Source organism: Oncorhynchus mykiss, chromosome 4 (assembly GCF_013265735.2).
Source record: "Oncorhynchus mykiss isolate Arlee chromosome 4, USDA_OmykA_1.1, whole genome shotgun sequence".
NCBI lineage: Eukaryota > Metazoa > Chordata > Actinopteri > Salmoniformes > Salmonidae > Oncorhynchus > Oncorhynchus mykiss.
In genome coordinates, this window is record NC_048568.1 from 31535344 (window position 1) to 31556350 (window position 21007).

Genomic DNA, 21007 nt, shown 5'->3' on the forward strand with positions numbered 1-21007 from the left:
CTCTGAGCCTCTTCCACCACAAACTGCCTGTTAAAACCAGAGGCTCCGAATATGATAATGGCCTGGCAGAGGCCTGGCAGAGGTTACAGTCAACATTGTGCACTAATGCCTATTTACTCAGTGCAATGTGTAAATGGATCTGGGGGAGGGCAGACTACTCTAAATCGCCCCTAGTATTGACTTGTGTTGTGATGTCAACCAATGCAACTACTATAATTTCAACCAATGCATTCGGTATTACTACAATGGTTGGCGGAATATAGCCATAATGAAATACTACACCACATAGGTTGGCATAATCTGAAATAACTCAAACTTTGTCTGAAAACATATAAACTACGCACAAGTCTTGTTTGAGTCGACTGAGCTGTAGTCCAAAGCTTAATAGTATGCAGTATAATTAATACTACATTGATCTTTTTCTAGAGTCATAGTGGCTGGTTGGGTTTCAAGGTTTACTGAGACATCTTGTGGCCAGTTGGTGATATTACATCTTGAGTGGAGGCACTGTGTGTAGGCTACAACGTTGCACAAGTGTGAACTGTAAAATAACATCAACATACCAAGTTTTCTTAATATAATTTATATTCCATTGAGAAAACAAGTCAACAAAAATACGGCAGCATATAAACATGGATTGCATGATGCAACACAATAGTAGACAACAAACGGTGAAAAGTAGAGGCAACATTCATTGACATTACTCAACCACAGCCGTTTAGAGAGCATGGAAAGAGAAAATAAGACGTTGACCAAAGACAACAATGCCAGAGGCAATAGATAGAACAGAAGTCTGGGACATTCCAATGGTAAACTGGGACTTCCTGTCTGATGTCCATCAAACGCAGATTTGTGTGTGCTCTCTGTGCTGTCTGAACCAGCAGGAGAACACAACTGTCAGTCAACGAAGCACTGTGTGTCCTGGAGAGCTACTGGGTCTAGATCAGGGTTCTCCAACTCTGGTCCTGGAGGGATACTGGGTCGAGATCAGGGTTCTCCAACTCTGTTCCTAAAGAGCTACTGGGTCTAGATCAGTGTTCTCCAACTCTGGTCCTAAAGAGCTACTGGGTCTAGATCAGGGTTCTCCAACTCTGGTCCTGGAGAGATACTGTGTGTGCATGATTTTGATCCAGCTCTGCAATATAGTCTTCAGATTGGACCACATTTAGCAGAATCAGGTGTTACTGCTGGGCTGGAATGAAAGCCTGCACACCCACTAGATCTCTGATTTGGAGATCCTTGACGTACAGTAGATACACGTAAACAACATCTATTCATGAAAGCAAGGGAATGGATTTGTATTGAATGCATTCAGATATACTCATAGAATAAAACACAAACAAAGGACATTAAGGGCTGTACGGATTCATGAGCAGCACAACTAGACAAAGGTGCCTGAGACGTTGATTCATCCGTACAGTACTGAATGTCATGACTACATTAAAATGCATTACTGTATGAACATTGACCTTAGTTCATATTGTCATACCAAGAGCCATACATATCTATCACGTATCTATCATGCATATTGGTATTGATATCGTTACTCGGTTTTCAGCAAATTACTTCACAATGTGCCAATTCCAGAGAGCCGTTCTTCACAAATGTGGACTTTCATTTGTAGTGGTCGACAATCATGAGTTCCTTCAGAGGAATGTAAGAGTAATTCCAAACCCAAGTCTCCACGTACAAAAACAACACGTAGGCTACATTTGACAAGTCAAGGAGTCAAGGAGACAAGTCAAGGACTCGAGGCAACAAGTCGAGGAGGAAGTGTCCTTTCAATCCCCAACAAGTCTTTGTTTTTTAATAGCATTCTGTACCCCAAGTTTTACTATGAGGCTCTCAAATCCAGATAAACATATTTACTGTTTATCGAATTGTATCTGTTCTTCAGATAAACATCTTTGCAAATTCAGATAAACATATTTTCTCATGAAAAATTTGAAGTGGAATATAGAGGTAACTACCAAGATAAAGGAAAGACATGAGTAAATGAGGGATACAAAGGATATCGACAGCAGGTGCTTCCACACGGGTGTGGTTCCTGGGTTAATTAAGCAATTCACTTCCCATCATGCTTAGGGTCATGTATAATGCCCACTATTTAGGGATCTAAGTGCTTCCACACAGTGTGGTTTCTGAGTTAATTAAGCAATTATCATCCCATCATGCTGTCTGTCTGTCTGTCTGTCTGTCTGTCTGTCTGTCTGTCTGTCTGTCTGTCTGTCTGTCTGTCTGTCTGTCAGTCTCCAGATCTCAACCAAATTGAACACTTATGGGAGATTCTGGAGTATTTTCCACCACCATCAACAAAACAACAAACAATGTCTTGTGGAAGAAGGGTGTTGCATTCCTCTAACAGAGTTCCAGACACTGGTAGAATCTATGCCAAGGTGTATTGAAGCTGTTCTGGCGGCTCGTGGTGACCCAACTCCCTATTAAGATACTTTATGTTGGTGTTTCCTTTATTTTGGCAGTTACCTGTACTTTACAATGCTATGCTTTGTTCCTCTGTGGTTTTGGGAGCTCTTTTGTGCAGCGTCCACAAGTTAAAACAAGAGGTTAAAAACAAGATGGGAGGCAGTGTTCTGGAAACAGTTTGGACTCCATCTGAAATGTCACTCGGTAAAAACGTCTCCTGTTGGGTCACTGATCTTAAACCCGTTCAGTCTTTATTTCAGACCCTTCCACAGAACAACAATGACCTTATGACCTTGACTGCTACAGTAGGTAGGTTCTTCTGTATGTTTAGTCCATTGACTGCTACAGTAGGTAGGTTCTTCTGTATGTTTAGTCCATGGACTGCTACAGTAGGTAGGTTCTTCTGTATGTTTAGTCCATTGACTGCTACAGTAGGTAGGTTCTTCTGTATGTTTAGTCCATTGACTGCTACAGTAGGTAGGTTCTTCTGTATGTTTAGTCCATTGACTGCTACAGTAGGTAGGTTCTTCTGTATGTTTAGTCCATTGACTGCTACAGTAGGTAGGTTCTTCTGTATGTTTAGTCCATTGACTGCTACAGTAGGTAGGTTCTTCTGTATGTTTAGTCCATGGACTGCTACAGTAGGTAGGTTATTCTGTATGTTTAGTCCATAGACTGCTACAGTAGGTAGGTTATTCTGTATGTTTAGTCCATAGACTGCTACAGTGGGCTACTGAGTCTACATCGTCTGCAGCAGTAGGTAAGTGACTGTATGTCCTGACTGTATGTCCTGACTGTATGTCCTGACTGTATGTCCTGACTGCAGCCGTAAGTGACTGTATGTCCTGACTGCAGTAGTAGTCCTGACTATGATCGTACGGGCATCCAGTGGCTGAACCTATCCAGGAAGCGTTGTACGTGCACAACGTAAAAGTCTACGTTGTGAGAGAAATCAATGCAGATGCTACTGTATGTGTCCGCTAGGGTGCAGTACAGAGCCGTCCCGCCCAGACTGATCACCACGGTTACCAGGCACAACAACAGCAGGATCAAACACGAGTCTCCGCCCACCTCGTCTGCACAGAGAAAAAAACATACAAATTAATATTTTGAACAAGATAATGGTGGGTGGTGCAGATGGTATACACAGATGGTATGAGGTGTTACTACAATGTTATTATATTTGTATTAATTTATAATACGTATAGCTTGTATACACTGTGTGGGGGGGGGGGGGCATGGTGCTCACAACACCAGGGTTATGGGTTTGATTCCCACAGGGGACCAGTATGTATATATATATATATATACACTCACTACTGTCAGTCGCTCTGGATAAGAGCGTCCACTAAAACATGCGTGTGAGAAGACAGAGGTTGTTTTTGGGCTGATCCATACCTGGTTCCATGCCGTCCTCTGGCTGGCTGAAGTGCACCTTTCGTTTGGAGTTGTGTTTGGCTGCATCGGGACCCTCGGGGGGCAGGCCATCTAACGATGCCCTCCTCCTCTTTAGAATGGACACCAGGCCATCTGCTGAGGAGCTCTGGATGGGAGCAAAGTGCTGGGAGTCAGAGATATTATTACAGGGAATAGATGGAAAATAACAGGCTATATCTGAAATGGCACCATGTTCCCTATATACAGAGCTACATTTGACCAGCTCAATAGGGCCACCTAGAGGTAAAATTATGTGTATGTTTGCACAACAAACTGCAATGATGCACAGATGTAGGATTTGATCACCCTGCTGTTGCAGGAAACGCAAACTGTTTTCAAGGTCTATAAAAGGTTGTAATGTTTTGTGATTTGAGGACGTCATTGTCACAACCATTGACTGATTTATCGAACAGGACCTGTATGTGAGCTATTTGTTCTACAGGCGTCTATTGTGGCCCTTTAATGACATCATAGCCTCTGTGTCCTGTCCTCAAATCTCACTGAGTTCCACCCATGGCCACGTTGCTTGGTGTGGCACAGGACATGGAATGAAGTAACAAACACAGCCAACTCCGATTACAGACCCAGCTCCTCTGCCAAGACTTCTCTGGGCTCCCTTGAGCCTGTCCAGGGCTGTGTGTCAATCCAAAATGTGTGTCCCCTCCCAAACAAGAGACAGAGACAGAGAGAACAGGCAGAGACAGAGACAGAGAGAGAAGAGACAGAGAGAGAAGTGAGAGACAGAGAGATGAGGCGGTAAACATGAGGCCGTTAATGTCTCAGTGTTTCCTCACCTCCTCCACTTGAGACAGTTTGTCCAGGTCTTCGGCTGAGGCTTGGGGAACCCCCAATGGCCACTCCACCACCTGCACCTCCTCTTCTGGACTCTCCTCAAACACCTCCTCTTCATCCACCCCCTGCCCTTCCTCCTCCAACTCTTCCTTTCCTCGCTCTCCCTCCTCTCCTCCCTCCTCCTCAGCCATGTGAGGGACAGCTCCTGTTGACGTGGTATCCTTAACATCCTCCTCACTCGGTCTTACAAGGTTGTTGACTCTGACTGCAGAGACAAGAGAAGTGTTGCTTAAAGCACGGACACAACGGTAGCGTTTGCCAGCCAAGAGTAGTCAGCACCTCTGAACAGAGTGTCGGACGTAATTTGCAAATCGAGTACAAACCGGTTCTACATGTAGAATCACACAAAAATGGCATCAGTTAGATGGCCACCGGCAGGGTGGTCCCTCATACACACACGACGAACAAACGGCGAGAAGATCAGCAGATCGATTACAGTACTACTGATCACCTGGCTTCACCATAGACAGACACACACACACACACACACTAACACACTAAAAGTACTGTAGATATAGCTGAGACAGTACGGAAGCATCATCTGGCATCAGATCCCATTTTATGAGCCCTTATTGATTAGAACCAAACTACAGTCTGAGGCTTTCCAGTGAACAAAGAGGACGATATCATCAACCTCGTATTCACATCTCTAGGCTAAGTGGCCATACTATAATATTGATTTAGGAATTCATATGATGTGTTTTGCGTTGACCTTTTCCATGATGGGATGGTGACCTTTCTTTCTCTCTACCATCACACTGCCCCCTGGTGTTGTGGCTGTCTTTCAGCACCGTATCTGCCATGCTCTGGGGGGAAAAACAGCTCTATCATGACTGTCACACCACAAAAACACTCATCTTATGTGATGGATTAAGAAACATGATCAAAATGATGGTGTGTAGTGTACTGTTATGTGTTTTCTTACCATTTTCGCACTAAGCATTGGTCTATTACGAGAGAGAGAGAGCGAGAGAGAGAGAGAGAGAGAGAGAGAGAGAGAGACAGAGACACAGAGACACAGAGACACAGAGAGAGAGACACAGAGAGAGAGACACAGAGAGAGACACAGAGAGAGAGAGAGAGAGAGAGAGACACAGAGAGAGAGACACAGAGAGAGAGACACAGAGAGAGACACAGAGAGAGAGAGAGAGAGAGAGAGAGAGAGAGAGAGAGAGACACAGAGACACAGAGAGAGAGAGAGAGAGAGAGAGAGAGAGAGAGAGAGAGAGAGAGAGAGAGAGAGAGAAAGAGAGAGAGAGACAGAGACACAGAGAGAGAGAGACACAGAGAGAGACACAGCGAGAGAGAGTCAGATTGGGTAAACTGATGTTTTGAAGCCATTTGATTTAATCTACCATTTGAATCAATCTACCACAAGCTACTAGGTCGTTGAACCAATTAGGTGCCTTTTCAGTTGTGTAACTCATAAAAAGAGTTTGAATAAAAAAAAAACATTTCCCCATCTCAAAAAATAAAGTAACGGGGTTGACAATTTCGTCTTAATGTAAATCAGCCATAAATCCCCATGTGCTTGTTGTGTGCAACGGGGAGGGGCAATTGAATGCAAGCTTCACAAAACAAAAACAATTTGAAAAAATGTCTAGCCTGTCTATCTCTGGGTAACAGGGTTGACGTGTTATGTTCGACCCGCTCAGTTTTCCACCACAAAACACCAGAAAATGGCCAAAAAGAGTCAAACCAACTTTTACACTATGATTAGATGTTCAACATTTATTTAGAAAAAAATACATTTAAAAAGGAAGAGTTTCACAATATCAAAAAGAGTAAAGTAAATAATTATCTTCAGAAATGACTAGGGCTTTACAATGATGGTGAAAACTTGGAGAAATGTTGAGGTTACATGGGTTCAAATCTTCCTAAAAGTCACAGAGGATATAGGACATAGGATATAGGACATAGGATATAAAATATAGGACATAGGATATAGGACATAGGATATAGGACATAGGTTATAGGACATAGGATATAGGACATAGGATATAGGATATAGGACGTAGGATATAGGACATAGGACATTGGATATAGGATATAGGACATAGGATATAGGACATAGGATATAGGACATAGGATATAGGATATAGGACATAGGATATAGGACATAGGATATAGGACATAGGATATAGGATATAGCACATAGGATATAGGACATAGGATATTGGATATAGGACATAGGATATAGGATATAGGACATAGGATATAGGACATAGGATATGGTTTCATGTCTAGACAAGAATCACTAGCGTGGGCTGCTTATAATCAACATTCAAATATAGGGTATGATCTCACATATTATGACTTTAACTAATAAACCATGTATAAATGAAAATATACATTTAAATGCAGACAGTGTTTGTTGTTCAAATTCCTTTGATCCCTGTATGGGTAGTATTGTGGGTGTATTGTGGGTAGTATTGTGGGTAGTATTGTGGGTAGTATTGCGGGTGGTGACAGACTATGACAAACTAAAGTAAATAGGCATGATTTGCTTTCCCTTCTACTGACACAATCAGTACCACTGCTGCAACTAACTGTCCAAGTGATTGTGCATTTAGTCCCAGTTCTAGAACAGCACTATAACACATCAGTAAGTATCTAGCTCACCTCTGGTGCGTCCTGCAGATCTGGCTCAGCATTTCTATGTGTTCCTGTCCAGTGCTGTTGGTCTCAGCTGGGGAGGTGCTCTCTGCTACTCTGTTACGCTCTCTCCATTGGCTCTCTGAAAGCACACAGAACACACAGGTTATGATTAACACACACACACACACACACACACACACACACACACACACACACACACACACACACACACACACACACACACACATACACACACACACACACACACACACACACACACATACAGGTACAAACACACAGACACTTGCAATTGGAAGAATGACAGGGTTATTTTGTCAGTGATGGGTTCAGGACTTCAGACTGCAGTGACAGAACAGATGTGTGGAGTAGAGTGCAGTACCCCAGTCCTCCTGCAGGGCAGCAAGATTGGACAGGAGGCGCTCATGGTACAGTTTCTCCAGCTGCAAGAACTGCACCGCCCACTGGTCTGATAACCATTAGCAGTTAAGGAAACCAGATTCCACACCAGCCAATAACAGCTGTCCCTGAGGCTGTCAACTCGGGATTCAAAAGACAGGATCATATTAACAAACTTGTGACAAATATATATAGCATCTGGTGTTTTGAAGATGACATAAATAAATACTGGAATTTTAAAGCTACTCCAGGACATGGTCTGCTGCTCAAGAAAAATAATATTTGACCAGAATATGTACTTTATTGTGTTTTACTCTCAGTGTGTGTGTGTGTGGGGGGGGGGGGGGGGGGGGGTGAATTGGATTATTTCCAGTAGAACCCTTTTCTCTCCCCAGAACTTCCACACCCGGTCCTCCCAGAAATCAACCACCACTATGGTTGCATCTTAGGGAATAGGGTGCCATTTGAGAAGCACACTATGTCTCTGGACATAGACACAAACCTTTCACATCCATACACAACTCTCTCTATACTGCAGGGCCCCGTTACCATGGTAACAGAGCAAACAGGGCGACAGAGTAGACTCCAGCTAGGAGACTCCAGAGGAAACAGACTGCAAGGGACAAAGGGAAATCCACCCGTGACAGAACAGGCCAAATACTAACGACCTCGCCACACACGAAAATACCCCACCTATAGAAACTCAGAAACTAAACATCATATTCCGCTCTGCCCAGCACACTAGGAAACACGTTATCTTGGTTACCCAGAGGTCAAATTCTCTCACGAATGTTTGTCATTTCCTATTTGTCTTCTGGGGAAAATGCCATTAACAATTGTGATAACCTTTGTGCAAAGGAAGGAAGCGAAGTCTCCTCCCTCTCAAATGGAAATTCGAGGCCAAACCCCTTCCCCCTGCTAATTTCACCTGTGTTTATAATGGCCAAAAGAGACTGTTTGTTTTTATGAATTTTTACAATATAGACCATTTTGACTTTGTCTGTGGAATCTAGTAGAAACGGTTTATCATCTGCTGGGAAATCACTGCACAAAAACCGCCTTGGCCCAATCCAGATTTGTTCAAATAATCAATGAAGAAAACCCAAAACCAGGAACTGCTGCTGCTCGTAATCACATAGTTCTACGTGAGCCTTGACAGATTCTCGTTTGTCCACGTGAATCTGTCCATGAGAGATTAGGAAACACTGAAAAAAAAATGGTCCCTTTCGTTCAGTCAGTTGAATGGATCTTAAAGTAACATTATAAATACTGTCACCACAGTTCCCAGAGTGACATCGTAAATCACTGTCACCACAGTCCCCAGAGTGACAACATAAATCACTGTCACCACAGTCCCCAGAGTGACATCATAAATCAGTGTCACCACAGTCCCCAGTGACATCATAAATCACTGTCACCACAGTCCCCAGAGTGACATCATAAATCACTGTCACCACAGTCCCCAGAGTGACATCATAAATCACTGTCACCACAGTCCCCAGAGTGACATCATAAATCCCTGGCACTACAGTCCCCAGAGTGACATCCTAAATCAGTGTTACCACAGTCCCCAGAGTGACATCATAAATCCCTGGCACCACAGTCCCCAGAGTGACATCCTAAATCAGTGTCACCACAGTTCCCAGAGTGACATCATAAATCACTATCACCACAGTCCCCAGAGTGACATCATAATTCCCTGTCACCACAGTCCCCAGAGTGACATCATAAATCACTGTCACCACAGTCCTCAGAGTGACATCATAAATCACTGTCACCACAGTCCCCAGAGTGACATCATAAATCACTGGCACCACAGTCCCCAGAGTGACATCCTAAATCAGTGTCACCACAGTTCCCAGAGTGACATCATAAATCACTATCACCACAGTCCCCAGAGTGACATCATAATTCCCTGTCACCACAGTCCCCAGAGTGACATCATAAATCACTGTCACCACAGTCCTCCGAGTGACATCATAAATCACTGTCACCACAGTCCCCAGAGTGACATCATAAATCAGTGTCACCACAGTCCTCAGAGTGACATCATAAATCAGTGTCACCACAGTCCCCAGAGTGACATCATAAATCAGTGTCACCACAGTCCTCAGAGTGACATCATAAATCAGTGTCACCACAGTCCCCAGAGTGACATCATAAATCAGTGTCACCACAGTCCCCAGAGTGACATCATAAATCACTGGCACCACAGTCCCCAGAGTGACATCATAAATCAGTGTCACCACAGTCTTCAGAGTGACATCATAAATCAGTGTCACCACAGTCCTCAGAGTAACATCATAAATCCGTGTCACCACAGTTCCCAAAGCTTCGAAAGAAATACACTGCAATTCAACAGCTCCATTAAAACAAAAGACATAGTGGAGATGAGTATTAGGAATGTGATGGCAAGGATACAGTCCTCATCCAGGGAGTAGGCCTCTGCTATCTGTGAAGAACGAGACAGAGAGAGAGAAAGAGTTAACATCTGGCAATGTTAACATATGTTTCACATGCCAATAAAGTCCTTAAATTGAAATTGAATTGAGAGAGAGGGGGGGGGGGGGGGGGGGGGACATTACAAACCGACCTTCTTATTCTGTTACTTGGATAACTCACTCAGAATCAGACTTGTATGTCGGGGCTTTACTTAAAAATATAATGTGTTCTCAATATGTTACATAAAGGAAATGCATAAACTAGTTTAATTTAGAAAGTAATTAATTTAATTGAATTAGAAAGGTATTTTGCTGAAGAAAAATGGTGTACTTGCTTTAGCTGCAGACTCTAGAATAGATATTCTCGTGCTTGGGAATGAAGTATTGGAAGGTATAGGAAGAAAAGACTCAAGATGGGACTCAGATGTCAGGTGGTAAATAACAAGCCGTTGTGTGTCAGGTTCACTAATAACATGATGCGCAGCAGAACACAAAACAACTCTGCCTGTCCCTGCCTCAACTCTGTAGAGCCACACACATACTCCAGATGCCATGAGATTTCCCATAGAGGTCAACGCCTGCTTACAAGGAGTTTACTTCTCTTGGCCAGTTATTCTGCCAATACTCCACTGATTGTACCAGTCTGATCACAGAGCAACTCTTTCTTCTGTATCAGTGTATAAGAGGCCTGTCCCAAATAGCACCCTGTTCCCTGTATAGAGCGCTACTTTTGACCCGGGCCCATAGGGAATGACCACATGTAGGGAATAGAGTGCCATTTGAGACGTAGCCCTTAGTGTGGCCGGTCCTTTCTATGGGGAGTCTAAATCATAGCTGGCTCTTTGTTCCATGATGACCAGAATTGGCACAGAAAGACAAACAACTACAAGGCTATGACAGTACTATGACAGTACTATGACAGTACTATGACAGTACTATGACAGTACTATGGGGGCCAACGTAGTAACAGAATAAGATTAGAACACTGTACAGAGAAAGGGCATCAAAGAGTATCTGAAATGAATCCCAAGGAGTACCTTTAAAAATGTGCTTGTCTTGTCCTAGTGGCAATGAATTTGCTGATAACTACTTTAATGAGGGAAACAATTACATGTTGTTGTCTCACCTAGCTATCTTTAGATGAATACAGTAACTGTAAATCACTCTGGATAAGAGCATCTGCTAAATGACTAAAATGTAAAATGTAATGATTACATTTCTTAAAGCCTGATTTATTCTCCCTACAAACAAAAACAAAACAGAACGGAAAGACAAGATGTTTCAGTGGCAAAAAATAGGTGACAGAAGAGGATGGTACAAAACACAATCGGCCCTTAGGACCAATCCACAGAGGACCAGAACACAGAGGACCAATCCACAGAGGACCAGAACACAGAGGACCAATCCACAGAGGACCAATCCACAGAGGACCAGAACACAGAGGACCAATCCACAGAGGACCAAAACACAGAGGACCAGAACACAGAGGACCAGAACACAGAGGACCAGAACACAGAGGACCAATCCACAGAGGACCAGAACACAGAGGACCAATCCACAGAGGACCAGAACACAGAGGACCAATCCACAGAGGACCAGAACACAGAGGACTGTGTGAGGGTGAAAACACACATACACACACAAACACACACACCTGGTGTAGAGACTGTGGCAGCAGTGTGTGGTCATTGTGTTCTCCCAATGACTGTAGTGAGGCAAGCAGGTCAGGGCTGGGGCCTGGGTGACCACTTCCTGAAAGCACACACAATATCATGTGCAATACAAAGTTGATGAATAGAGATGCAGTAGAATGTATAGCTGTAACATTTTAAAAGGTATGCAGTAGAATGTATAGCTGTAACATTTTAAAAGGTATGCAGTAGAATGTATAGCTGTAACATTTTAAAAGGTATGCAGTAGAATGTATAGCTGTAACATTTTAAAAGGTATGCAGTAGAATGAATAGCTGTAACAGTTTAAAAGGTATGCAGTAGAATGTATAGCTGTAACATTTTAAAAGGTATGCAGTAGAATGAACAGGTGTAACATTTTAAAAGGTATGCAGTAGAATGAATAGCTGTAACATTTTAAAAGGTATGCAGTAGAATGAATAGCTGTAACAGTTTAAAAGGTATGCAGTAGAATAAATAGGTGTAACATTTTAAAAGGTATGCAGTAGAATGTATAGCTGTAACAGTTTAAAAGGTATGAAGTAGAATAAATAGGTGTAACATTTTAAAAGATATGCAGTAGAATGTATAGCTGTAAAAGTTTAAAAGGTATGCAGTAGAATGAATAGCTGTAACATTTTAAAAGGTATGCAGTAGAATGTATAGCTGTAACATTTTAAAAGGTATGCAGTAGAATAAATAGGTGTAACATTTTAAAAGGTATGCAGTAGAATGAATAGCTGTAACAGTTTAAAAGGTATGCAGTAGAATGTATAGCTGTAACAGTTTAAAAGGTATGCAGTAGAATGAATAGGTGTAACATTGTAAAAGGTATGCAGTAGAATAAATAGGTGTAACATTTTAAAAGGTATGCAGTAGAATGAATAGCTGTAACAGTTTAAAAGGTATGCAGTAGAATGAATAGCTGTAACAGTTTAAAAGGTATGCAGTAGAATGAATAGCTGTAACAGTTTAAAAGGTATGCAGTAGAATGAATAGGTGTAACATTTTAAAAGGTATGCAGTAGAATGAATAGCTGTAACAGTTTAAAAGGTATGCAGTAGAATGTATAGCTGTAACAGTTTAAAAGGTATGCAGTAGAATGAATAGGTGTAACATTTTAAAAGGTATGCAGTAGAATAAATAGGTGTAACATTTTAAAAGGTATGCAGTAGAATGAATAGCTGTAACATTTTAAAAGGTATGCAGTAGAATGAATAGCTGTAACAGTTTAAAAGGTATGCAGTAGAATGAATAGCTGTAACAGTTTAAAAGGTATGCAGTAGAATGAATAGCTGTAACATTTTAAAAGGTATGCAGTAGAATGAACAGGTGTAACATTTTAAAAGGTATGCAGTAGAATGAATAGCTGTAACAGTTTAAAAGGTATGCAGTAGAATGTATAGCTGTAACAGTTTAAAAGGTATGCAGTAGAATGAATAGCTGTAACAGTTTAAAAGGTATGCAGTAGAATGAATAGCTGTAACAGTTTAAAAGGTATGCAGTAGAATGAATAGCTGTAACATTTTAAAAGGTATGCAGTAGAATGAACAGGTGTAACATTTTAAAAGGTATGCAGTAGAATGAATAGCTGTAACAGTTTAAAAGGTATGCAGTAGAATGTATAGCTGTAACAGTTTAAAAGGTATGCAGTAGAATGAATAGCTGTAACAGTTTAAAAGGTATGCAGTAGAATGAATAGCTGTAACATTTTAAAAGGTATGCAGTAGAATGAATAGCTGTAACAGTTTAAAAGGTATGCAGTAGAATGAATAGCTGTAACATTTTAAAAGGTATGCAGTAGAATGAATAGCTGTAACAGTTTAAAAGGTATGCAGTAGAATGAATAGCTGTAACAGTTTAAAAGGTATGCAGTAGAATGAATAGCTGTAACAGTTTAAAAGGTATGCAGTAGAATGAATAGCTGTAACAGTTTAAAAGGTATGCAGTAGAATGAATAGCTGTAACAGTTTAAAAGGTATGCAGTAGAATGAATAGGTGTAACATTTTAAAAGGTATGCAGTAGAATGAATAGCTGTAACATTTTAAAAGGTATGCAGTAGAATGAATAGCTGTAACATTTTAAAAGGTATGCAGTAGAATGAATAGCTGTAACAGTTTAAAAGGTATGCAGTAGAATGAATAGCTGTAACAGTTTAAAAGGTATGCAGTAGAATGAATAGCTGTAACAGTTTAAAAGGTATGCAGTAGAATGAATAGCTGTAACAGTTTAAAAGGTATGCAGTAGAATGAATAGCTGTAACAGTTTAAAAGGTATGCAGTAGAATGAATAGCTGTAACAGTTTAAAAGGTATGCAGTAGAATGAATAGCTGTAACAGTTTAAAAGGTATGCAGTAGAATGTATAGCTGTAACAGTTTAAAAGGTATGCAGTAGAATGAATAGCTGTAACAGTTTAAAAGGTATGCAGTAGAATGAATAGCTGTAACAGTTTAAAAGGTATGCAGTAGAATGTATAGCTGTAACAGTTTAAAAGGTATGCAGTAGAATGAATAGCTGTAACAGTTTAAAAGGTATGCAGTAGAATGAATAGCTGTAACAGTTTAAAAGGTATGCAGTAGAATGAATAGCTGTAACAGTTTAAAAGGTATGCAGTAGAATAAATAGGTGTAACATTTTAAAAGGTATGCAGTAGAATAAATAGCTGTAACAGTTTAAAAGGTATGCAGTAGAATAAATAGGTGTAACATTTTAAAAGGTATGCAGTAGAATAAATAGCTGTAACAGTTTAAAAGGTATGCAGTAGAATGAATAATAATCTGTTAGATTTTACATTTTACATTTTGAGGCTACTCTTAAGGTGTTATCATGGCAGCCATAAAGAGTAAGGACATTCTAGTGCTCTAGTAGCAAAGATACAATTTGTGCTTGTCTTTTGAGGTAGGTGACCCAGATATACTACACAGTAAATATGTCCCGCATACTACACATACAGTACTGAACGAGAGGTGTGCTTTATGCAGAGTGCTAGGCTACCTGAGGCAGTTCCAGTGTTGGTTCTCTCCTCTCTCTGAGTCGTATCAGTGTCTGGGTCTCTGGAGGGGCTGCTGCTCTTGTTACCCATCCTCTCCTTCACGCTGTTGTTCTCCTCCAACTCAGTGGCTCCCAAACGGTGGGAGGGACGTGGCTGGCTGCCTTAGGGTTGCCAATTACTAGTATTGGATTCTGGCTAGAGACATTGATTTGGTTCAGGATTACTCTATACATTTTTTTATTTTTTTATTTTATTTATTTAACTAGGCAAGTCAGTTAAGAACAAATTCTTATTTTCAATGATGGCCTAGGAACAGTGGGTTAACTGCCTGTTCAGGGGCAGAACGACCTTGTCAGCTCGGGGATTTGAACTTGCAACCTTCCGGTTACTAGTCCAACGCTCTAACCACTAGGCTACCCTGCCGCCATGGGTCAAACTCCAAAAGCTTTAGGTCAGCTTAATAAAATGTGGGATCCAATGTTATAGGTTTACCAGTTTGTTGTTGTTGTTGTTGTTGTTGTTGTTGTTGTTGTTGTTGCAGTTTGGAAAATATGAGTAGACGGTTGTATCATCAGTGAGTGGATAAGGTCTATTATTTCATCTCTTTGAATTCTGGTCTTCTTGTTGGGGTTGTTTGGGGCACTCCCTGATCCTCGAAAACCCTTGACCAGCTCACCAAGGTGCTTATTCCTCTCCTCTTCAACACCCTGCTGGATATAAACAGATGTTATTGTGTTAGTATCAGCGTGTGTTTCCAACCCAGAGATAAACTGCATTATTTCCCTCCTGACTGCACTCCTACTTGAGTTAGTGAGAAAACTCAATGTGCAGAAGAGTAGGAGTGAAATTATAGTTATTTTGCTGAGTGAATCTTTTCTGAGAGAACTCTTTGTGTTACAAGCCTGACCTCCGCCTGGAGGTCGGGGGCCCCCCCAGATTGCATATGAACACATCATAAGCAATGGCAACATGTGGAGAATTGCATGGAATTAGCTTTAAAACTGTGCAAATGTCTCTCTTTCCCCATGGCAAAATGTGTAGAATAGGAGGTAGACTGGCCCTGCACACACAGAGAGACAGAGACAGAGACAGAGAGAGAGAGAGAGAGAGAGAAAGCCAGTTGACACAGTGTTTAATAAACAACCTCCATCATAAGACCTAGCCTACATTTATGCTTGAATGAATGACCAGAGAGTATGGATGGAAAATGCACAGTGTCAACTCAGAACACTTGGTGCCATGTTCACAGTCATGTGGATGTGAGCGGGTTTAGAACATAGAACTAGAAAATAGAATGTGACAGTTAGAACGAACACAGCTTAGAGCAAGGAGGACTGTGACTCATGTGGTGTGAATCCTGTCTACTGTGTAGTAGTAGCTGGCCTTTACCCTCCTATTATCAAACCACTGTGACCGAGCATTACTCATAGCTCTTACATAGATTTAAAGTGACAAAACTCACGGAACATTTGCACACCGTTTCTCAACCATGTTTGTATCATCCAACCTGAAACTGACAAGACTACTGATTACAATTAACCTTTTTGATATATAGAGTAATATGTGTAACAGAAATGTTGTCATTTCAGAGGTCTATTTGGTCTTATTGGGTTATTTTTCTTGTAGTCCTGTGTACTTTTATTTTGTGACGTTTACAGGACCTTGTATTTAAATCAAGGCTACTTCATGTCGCCAACCAATAGTGAATAATTGATGCTGAAGCTGATGCGTTCTGCTTTCAAGTGCGTGCTCTGCTCCGTGTAGTCGAAATGATCAGTACAAGCCAAGCCTTTCATGTTGTTTCAATTCATGTAAATACTGTTTAAGTCTACACAGTAACAGTAATAAACAGGATTCATGCGCTACAATATCGCAATTTACAGTATATATGTTCACCTAATTAACAATTTCATGTTTATTATTCGGCAAGGAAGAGCAAACATTTCAGGCCAGTCCAATAAATATTGCCGATTCAAAAAGCCATTCATGCGAAATTTAGGCTATAGCTTTATGGGCTAACATGCTGTCATAATTATATCCGAAGAGCACTCAATGGTAGCAACAGTACAAACTGTGGTAGGCTACCTCATCACGCGGATGTATGCATACTCACACATGCAGTATAATGTCCCGCGGTAGACAGCAGATTCGTGGGTGACAATCACCGGAACGGTCATCAACGGTCATACAACTCAATCCCTTCCATTCTGAACGCGATGTTGTAAATGCACCTGATGCTATAATCGTGAGTGTCACCGTGGGTAGTGATTTTTAGAATCTGTCAACTAAAGTGATGTTCTCTGCGGATCCATGGTTGTTTACGATCTAATCCGGGAAATTTCTGTTGCAGCTCCTCATTGCAAAATATATCACTTTATTGTACAAACAACGGAGGCAATGGGGACATCTTCTGGCAGAACTCTTATATCCCTCACCGATTGGCCTGCAGTAACTGTAACTAGAGGAATGGATTTATGGGCTTGCATGTGTTTTTTTGCCCAGTATTTACAAAATGTGGGAAAGTATTGTGTAAAAGGCATCTCCTTAGAAACCGTATATAACAATATATATTAGAGAGCTTTGGTATCATTCTCATGGAAAGCTTATTCAATATCTGCCACTTGATATTGCACTGGTGTATCATCAGTAAAGTAACTGAGTCAGTGTTCTTCTAGCCTACTCCTATATGCATGTGCTTGATACCTCTGGGGTCCTCTGTGCAGGTTTCCATTATAATTAAATGGTCAAAATGTATTTGAAGAATCCCATGGGTAACTTACTATTTAAAAAGATGCATAGCCTTCGTCTGTGTATATGTAGACAATATTTCTAGAAATGGTGATTCAAAGTGTGAAATCCAACAGTCACAGTGTTGAGAATCCTTTGTAACAACGTGGGGGCACATCCAACACAGGCAGGTCAGTAGTATTAACCCTCTGAATGACCCTTATCATACTGTACGTCTGTCCTTTCAAGATATAGTTGCCCTGTTCACATCTGCATTGGTATTTTCATGGAGACTTCAAATGAGTCCTAAATGACGGTGAAGTAGAGCAGAAAGAGAGAAAGGCTGGAACGGGGAGCGATCTGTGTGGGGGGGGGGGGTCTGACTTTGTAATGGGCTACCTTTAGAAGTGAACTCTGGCTGACTGACTGGGCATCCTCATTACCTTCCCACTGGAAAACAGCCGTAGCGACAGCAGCTAATGGCTAAGCTGTTGCATCATGTTACAATAATGTACCTTAAAGGCCCAGCACTGCCAAAAAACGTGATGTGTTTTATATACATATCCACACTAATAGGTTGAAATAATATTGTAAAATTGTTTAAAAAAAAATATGATAATACCCTTTTGGTTTAAGAGCTGTTTGAAAAGACGCCTGAAAATACAGCATGTTTTGGTGGGATGGTCTTTTGGCCTGCCTGGTGACATCACCAGGCTGTAAATTAGTTATTTGACCAATAAGAAAGATAATCCAAACCTCTCTGCCAATAAAAGCTAGTTTTCAGTTTTTCACTCAGACTACTCTCAGACAGTCCTAGCAAAATTCTTTCTTGAGAAATTTATTTTTGCTAAAAATCTAATCACATTCCGTAAATACAATAGAGCACCAAACAAGGAGGTCTTAATACCCATAAAACCTAGCGGTCAAACATGGAAATGGTTCCAATCATTTTTCCACCATTCATTTTTCCCATAGGGTATATTTGAAACACTAAAATAAGGACTGTGTTTGGTGTAGACTTCCCCTGGCTTGACGTTTTGACAACCATGTAAATCTCTCTCGCACAAGGTAACTTTTATCAATATATCTGGCTTTATTTACTCTCAGATTCAAACATGCTAATTAGTATCGAAATAGACATCATGCAAGACTACAAATACCTGCAAGCTCCTGCACATCATCTCTAGCTGACTCTTGCTAACAGGTATTGTGTCAATTTAAAACTTGCACAAGACAATTCACAAAATTGTCCATTTAAAGAAATTTTGCCAATGTATTCATTACTAAATTTAGCTAACATTAGAAAGTTAATCCTGAGATTCTGTCCTTTGCCTCGATTCAGCAGTCTAATCCAGATCATCATGGCATTTGTACAGTAGTTGTTTATTAGCAACTAATTAGCATTTTATTTTGGGGTGTTAAATACAGGCGAATATATTGAATAAAGCCACCTTATCCAAGAGAGTTTTACATGGTTATCAAAATGTCACGCTTAAATAAAAAAGGAAATAGTAACACAATAAAAACAATAACGAGGCTATATACAAGAAGAACCAGTAGTGAGTCAATGTGCAGGGGTACGAGGTAGTTGAGGTAATTGAGATAATATGTACATGTAGGTTGGGTGTGACTAGCCAATAGTGACTAGGGCTATCAGGATAGATAATAAGCAGAGTAGCAGCAGCATATGTGAAGAGTGAACGTGTCTCTATGTGTGAGTGTGTGTGTGTGTGTGTGTGTGTGTGGTCAACTCTACTGATGGTTTTGTCATAAAAAATGTTGCATTATATAGTGCACAGGTTCCCAAACTTTTTTATTCAGGCCCCCCTTCCAGCATTGGGGAATATTCTATGGCCACTTGTATGGGCACAAGCACTGCTCATTGGTGGAGAGAAAATGTTGCAGGTTAAAAGCTTATTTCCTGCAATTCTACACATTTTGTCATGGAGTACAGAGAACTTCTAGCTGTTTTAAAGCTCTATCATTCAATTGTATACATTTTGACATGTCTAATGCGCATTTGTGTGATATTTGAAAGACTCAAACATTACAACAAAATCTGTGGGCTAAAAAACGTTAGCTGACATGGGCTAGTTGATCTGGACATTTCTGGCAAGTTATAAATATCTCTCTAAGGTACAATATACAATGACTGATATGACAAGAGGAAAACCCCATTTCAAAATGGCACCTTGTGAATTCTACTATTACAACTTTCAACAGTAAGACTGACTTCCTTTGTTATGATTTTGTTATTTTGTCACCAGAATAAGACTCTGGATATTTATTAGAAAGGAGCATCAAGCTCATCACCAGCTTGCACTTTCCCCACCCTGTGAAGTTCATCGTAGTTTATTTCATCTGTAGCCAAATAAACTGCCTGGTTTCCCGAGTCATAGGGAGGACATCACACCATATCATCTCGTGACTCCAAGTTTACTTTGTTATGACAGTTATTATATCAATATTTGCACATAAAGCCAAAACACTTTTTTATACATTGATATAATAACCATCATTAAAACCGCCATTTCTTGCCTAATTAATTTTACCGCCGACACAAAAAGATCCCACCATGTCGAACGAACAAATTGTCTGTCGCCATTTATAAAATTGTACACATACTTTGTTTCCATCACAGCTGTCCTGATTATTTTTTATATGCGGTAACTTTATTCACATAAAAACTGTTGATGGAAGCGAGGTCAATCTGTAGAAAATGCATCCATTAACCTGGGGTAACTACTCCGATACTTGGGAAAAAAACTCCTTTTTCTTTGAACAACATTTCATTAAATAACTCAAAACGTGTAAACTCTAACCACTTATTTTCCTTCATAGTTTGTTTGCCTAACCATTACCATCATCCACATAACTTTTTTTTTAAAATAGCAAACTCTGCTTTTTTTGTGCAAGCAATTGTTCTGGGGGGGGGGGGGGCTAGTCCAACTAGTGTCATAATGCATTATAGTTTGACATGTGCAACATAATCCAGCATCGGATTAATATTATAAATGACAAAAATATGACAGCACCGCCAGATGTACATTAACCTACCTCGTATAAAGTATACACCACTAAATAGGCTAAAATGGTCATCAGATAACTTCCAAAACAAACAGAAGTATATAAGACATGTAGAGGAACCCTACACAAGTTGCAATGTTGCTTTTGTCAAATGAACCTGGGTCACTGGAAATCTACTGTTACTCTTGTTTACTGTGGTAGTGTTTGTCACCCTTCTCCAACTAGTGTTTAAAACAGTAGTCTGTGTTGGCATTATTAATAACACATCAGCATGTTGTGCCAAGCTTCCAGCTCTCACACAAAGCCATTCGACTAAGCTAAATGAACAAAGCACAAGAGGGTACACAACCACTGTAGAACAGTTTCAACTTTGGCATGAAAGTTGTAGGACACAGTACATACCAATACCATAATAAATAC

The 21007-nt window shown here is 40.6% G+C and overlaps 1 protein-coding gene across 2 annotated transcripts; it reads right to left on the reverse strand.

The window, feature by feature from the left end:
- Nucleotides 1–567: 567 nt before the first annotated feature.
- On the reverse strand, nt 568–17328 carry LOC110522498 (consortin). Of its 2 annotated transcripts, none has more exons than XM_036976096.1 (12): nt 16947–17328; nt 15326–15540; nt 14836–15028; nt 11824–11921; nt 10150–10180; nt 7712–7798; nt 7336–7450; nt 5639–5660; nt 5426–5519; nt 4656–4918; nt 3823–3967; nt 568–3500 (listed from the first exon to the last, which is right to left on the reverse strand). In XM_036976096.1, exons 3-12 carry the CDS (start codon nt 14921–14923, stop codon nt 3292–3294), a joined length of 1152 nt encoding a protein of 383 aa, XP_036831991.1. In that variant the 5' UTR covers nt 14924–15028; nt 15326–15540; nt 16947–17328; the 3' UTR covers nt 568–3291. The 2 variants fall into 2 exon arrangements, with proteins under 2 accessions (XP_036831991.1, XP_036831990.1); XM_036976095.1 differs by having other exon boundaries at nt 15326–15543.
- Between the last annotated feature and the right edge of the window lie 3679 nt (nt 17329–21007).

Excerpts from the sequence above, each read along its gene's own strand:
- LOC110522498 (XM_036976096.1), bottom strand. The coding sequence starts at position 14,923 with ATGGGTAACAAGAGCAGCAGCCCCTCCAGAGACCCAGACACTGATACG. Across the intron at positions 7,451-7,711 it reads TGCCCTGCAGGAGGACTGGG|AGAGCCAATGGAGAGAGCGT; the intron begins GTACTGCACTCT and ends GTGTGCTTTCAG. Across the intron at positions 5,520-5,638 it reads CAATGCTTAGTGCGAAAATG|AGCATGGCAGATACGGTGCT; the intron begins GTAAGAAAACAC and ends TTTTCCCCCCAG.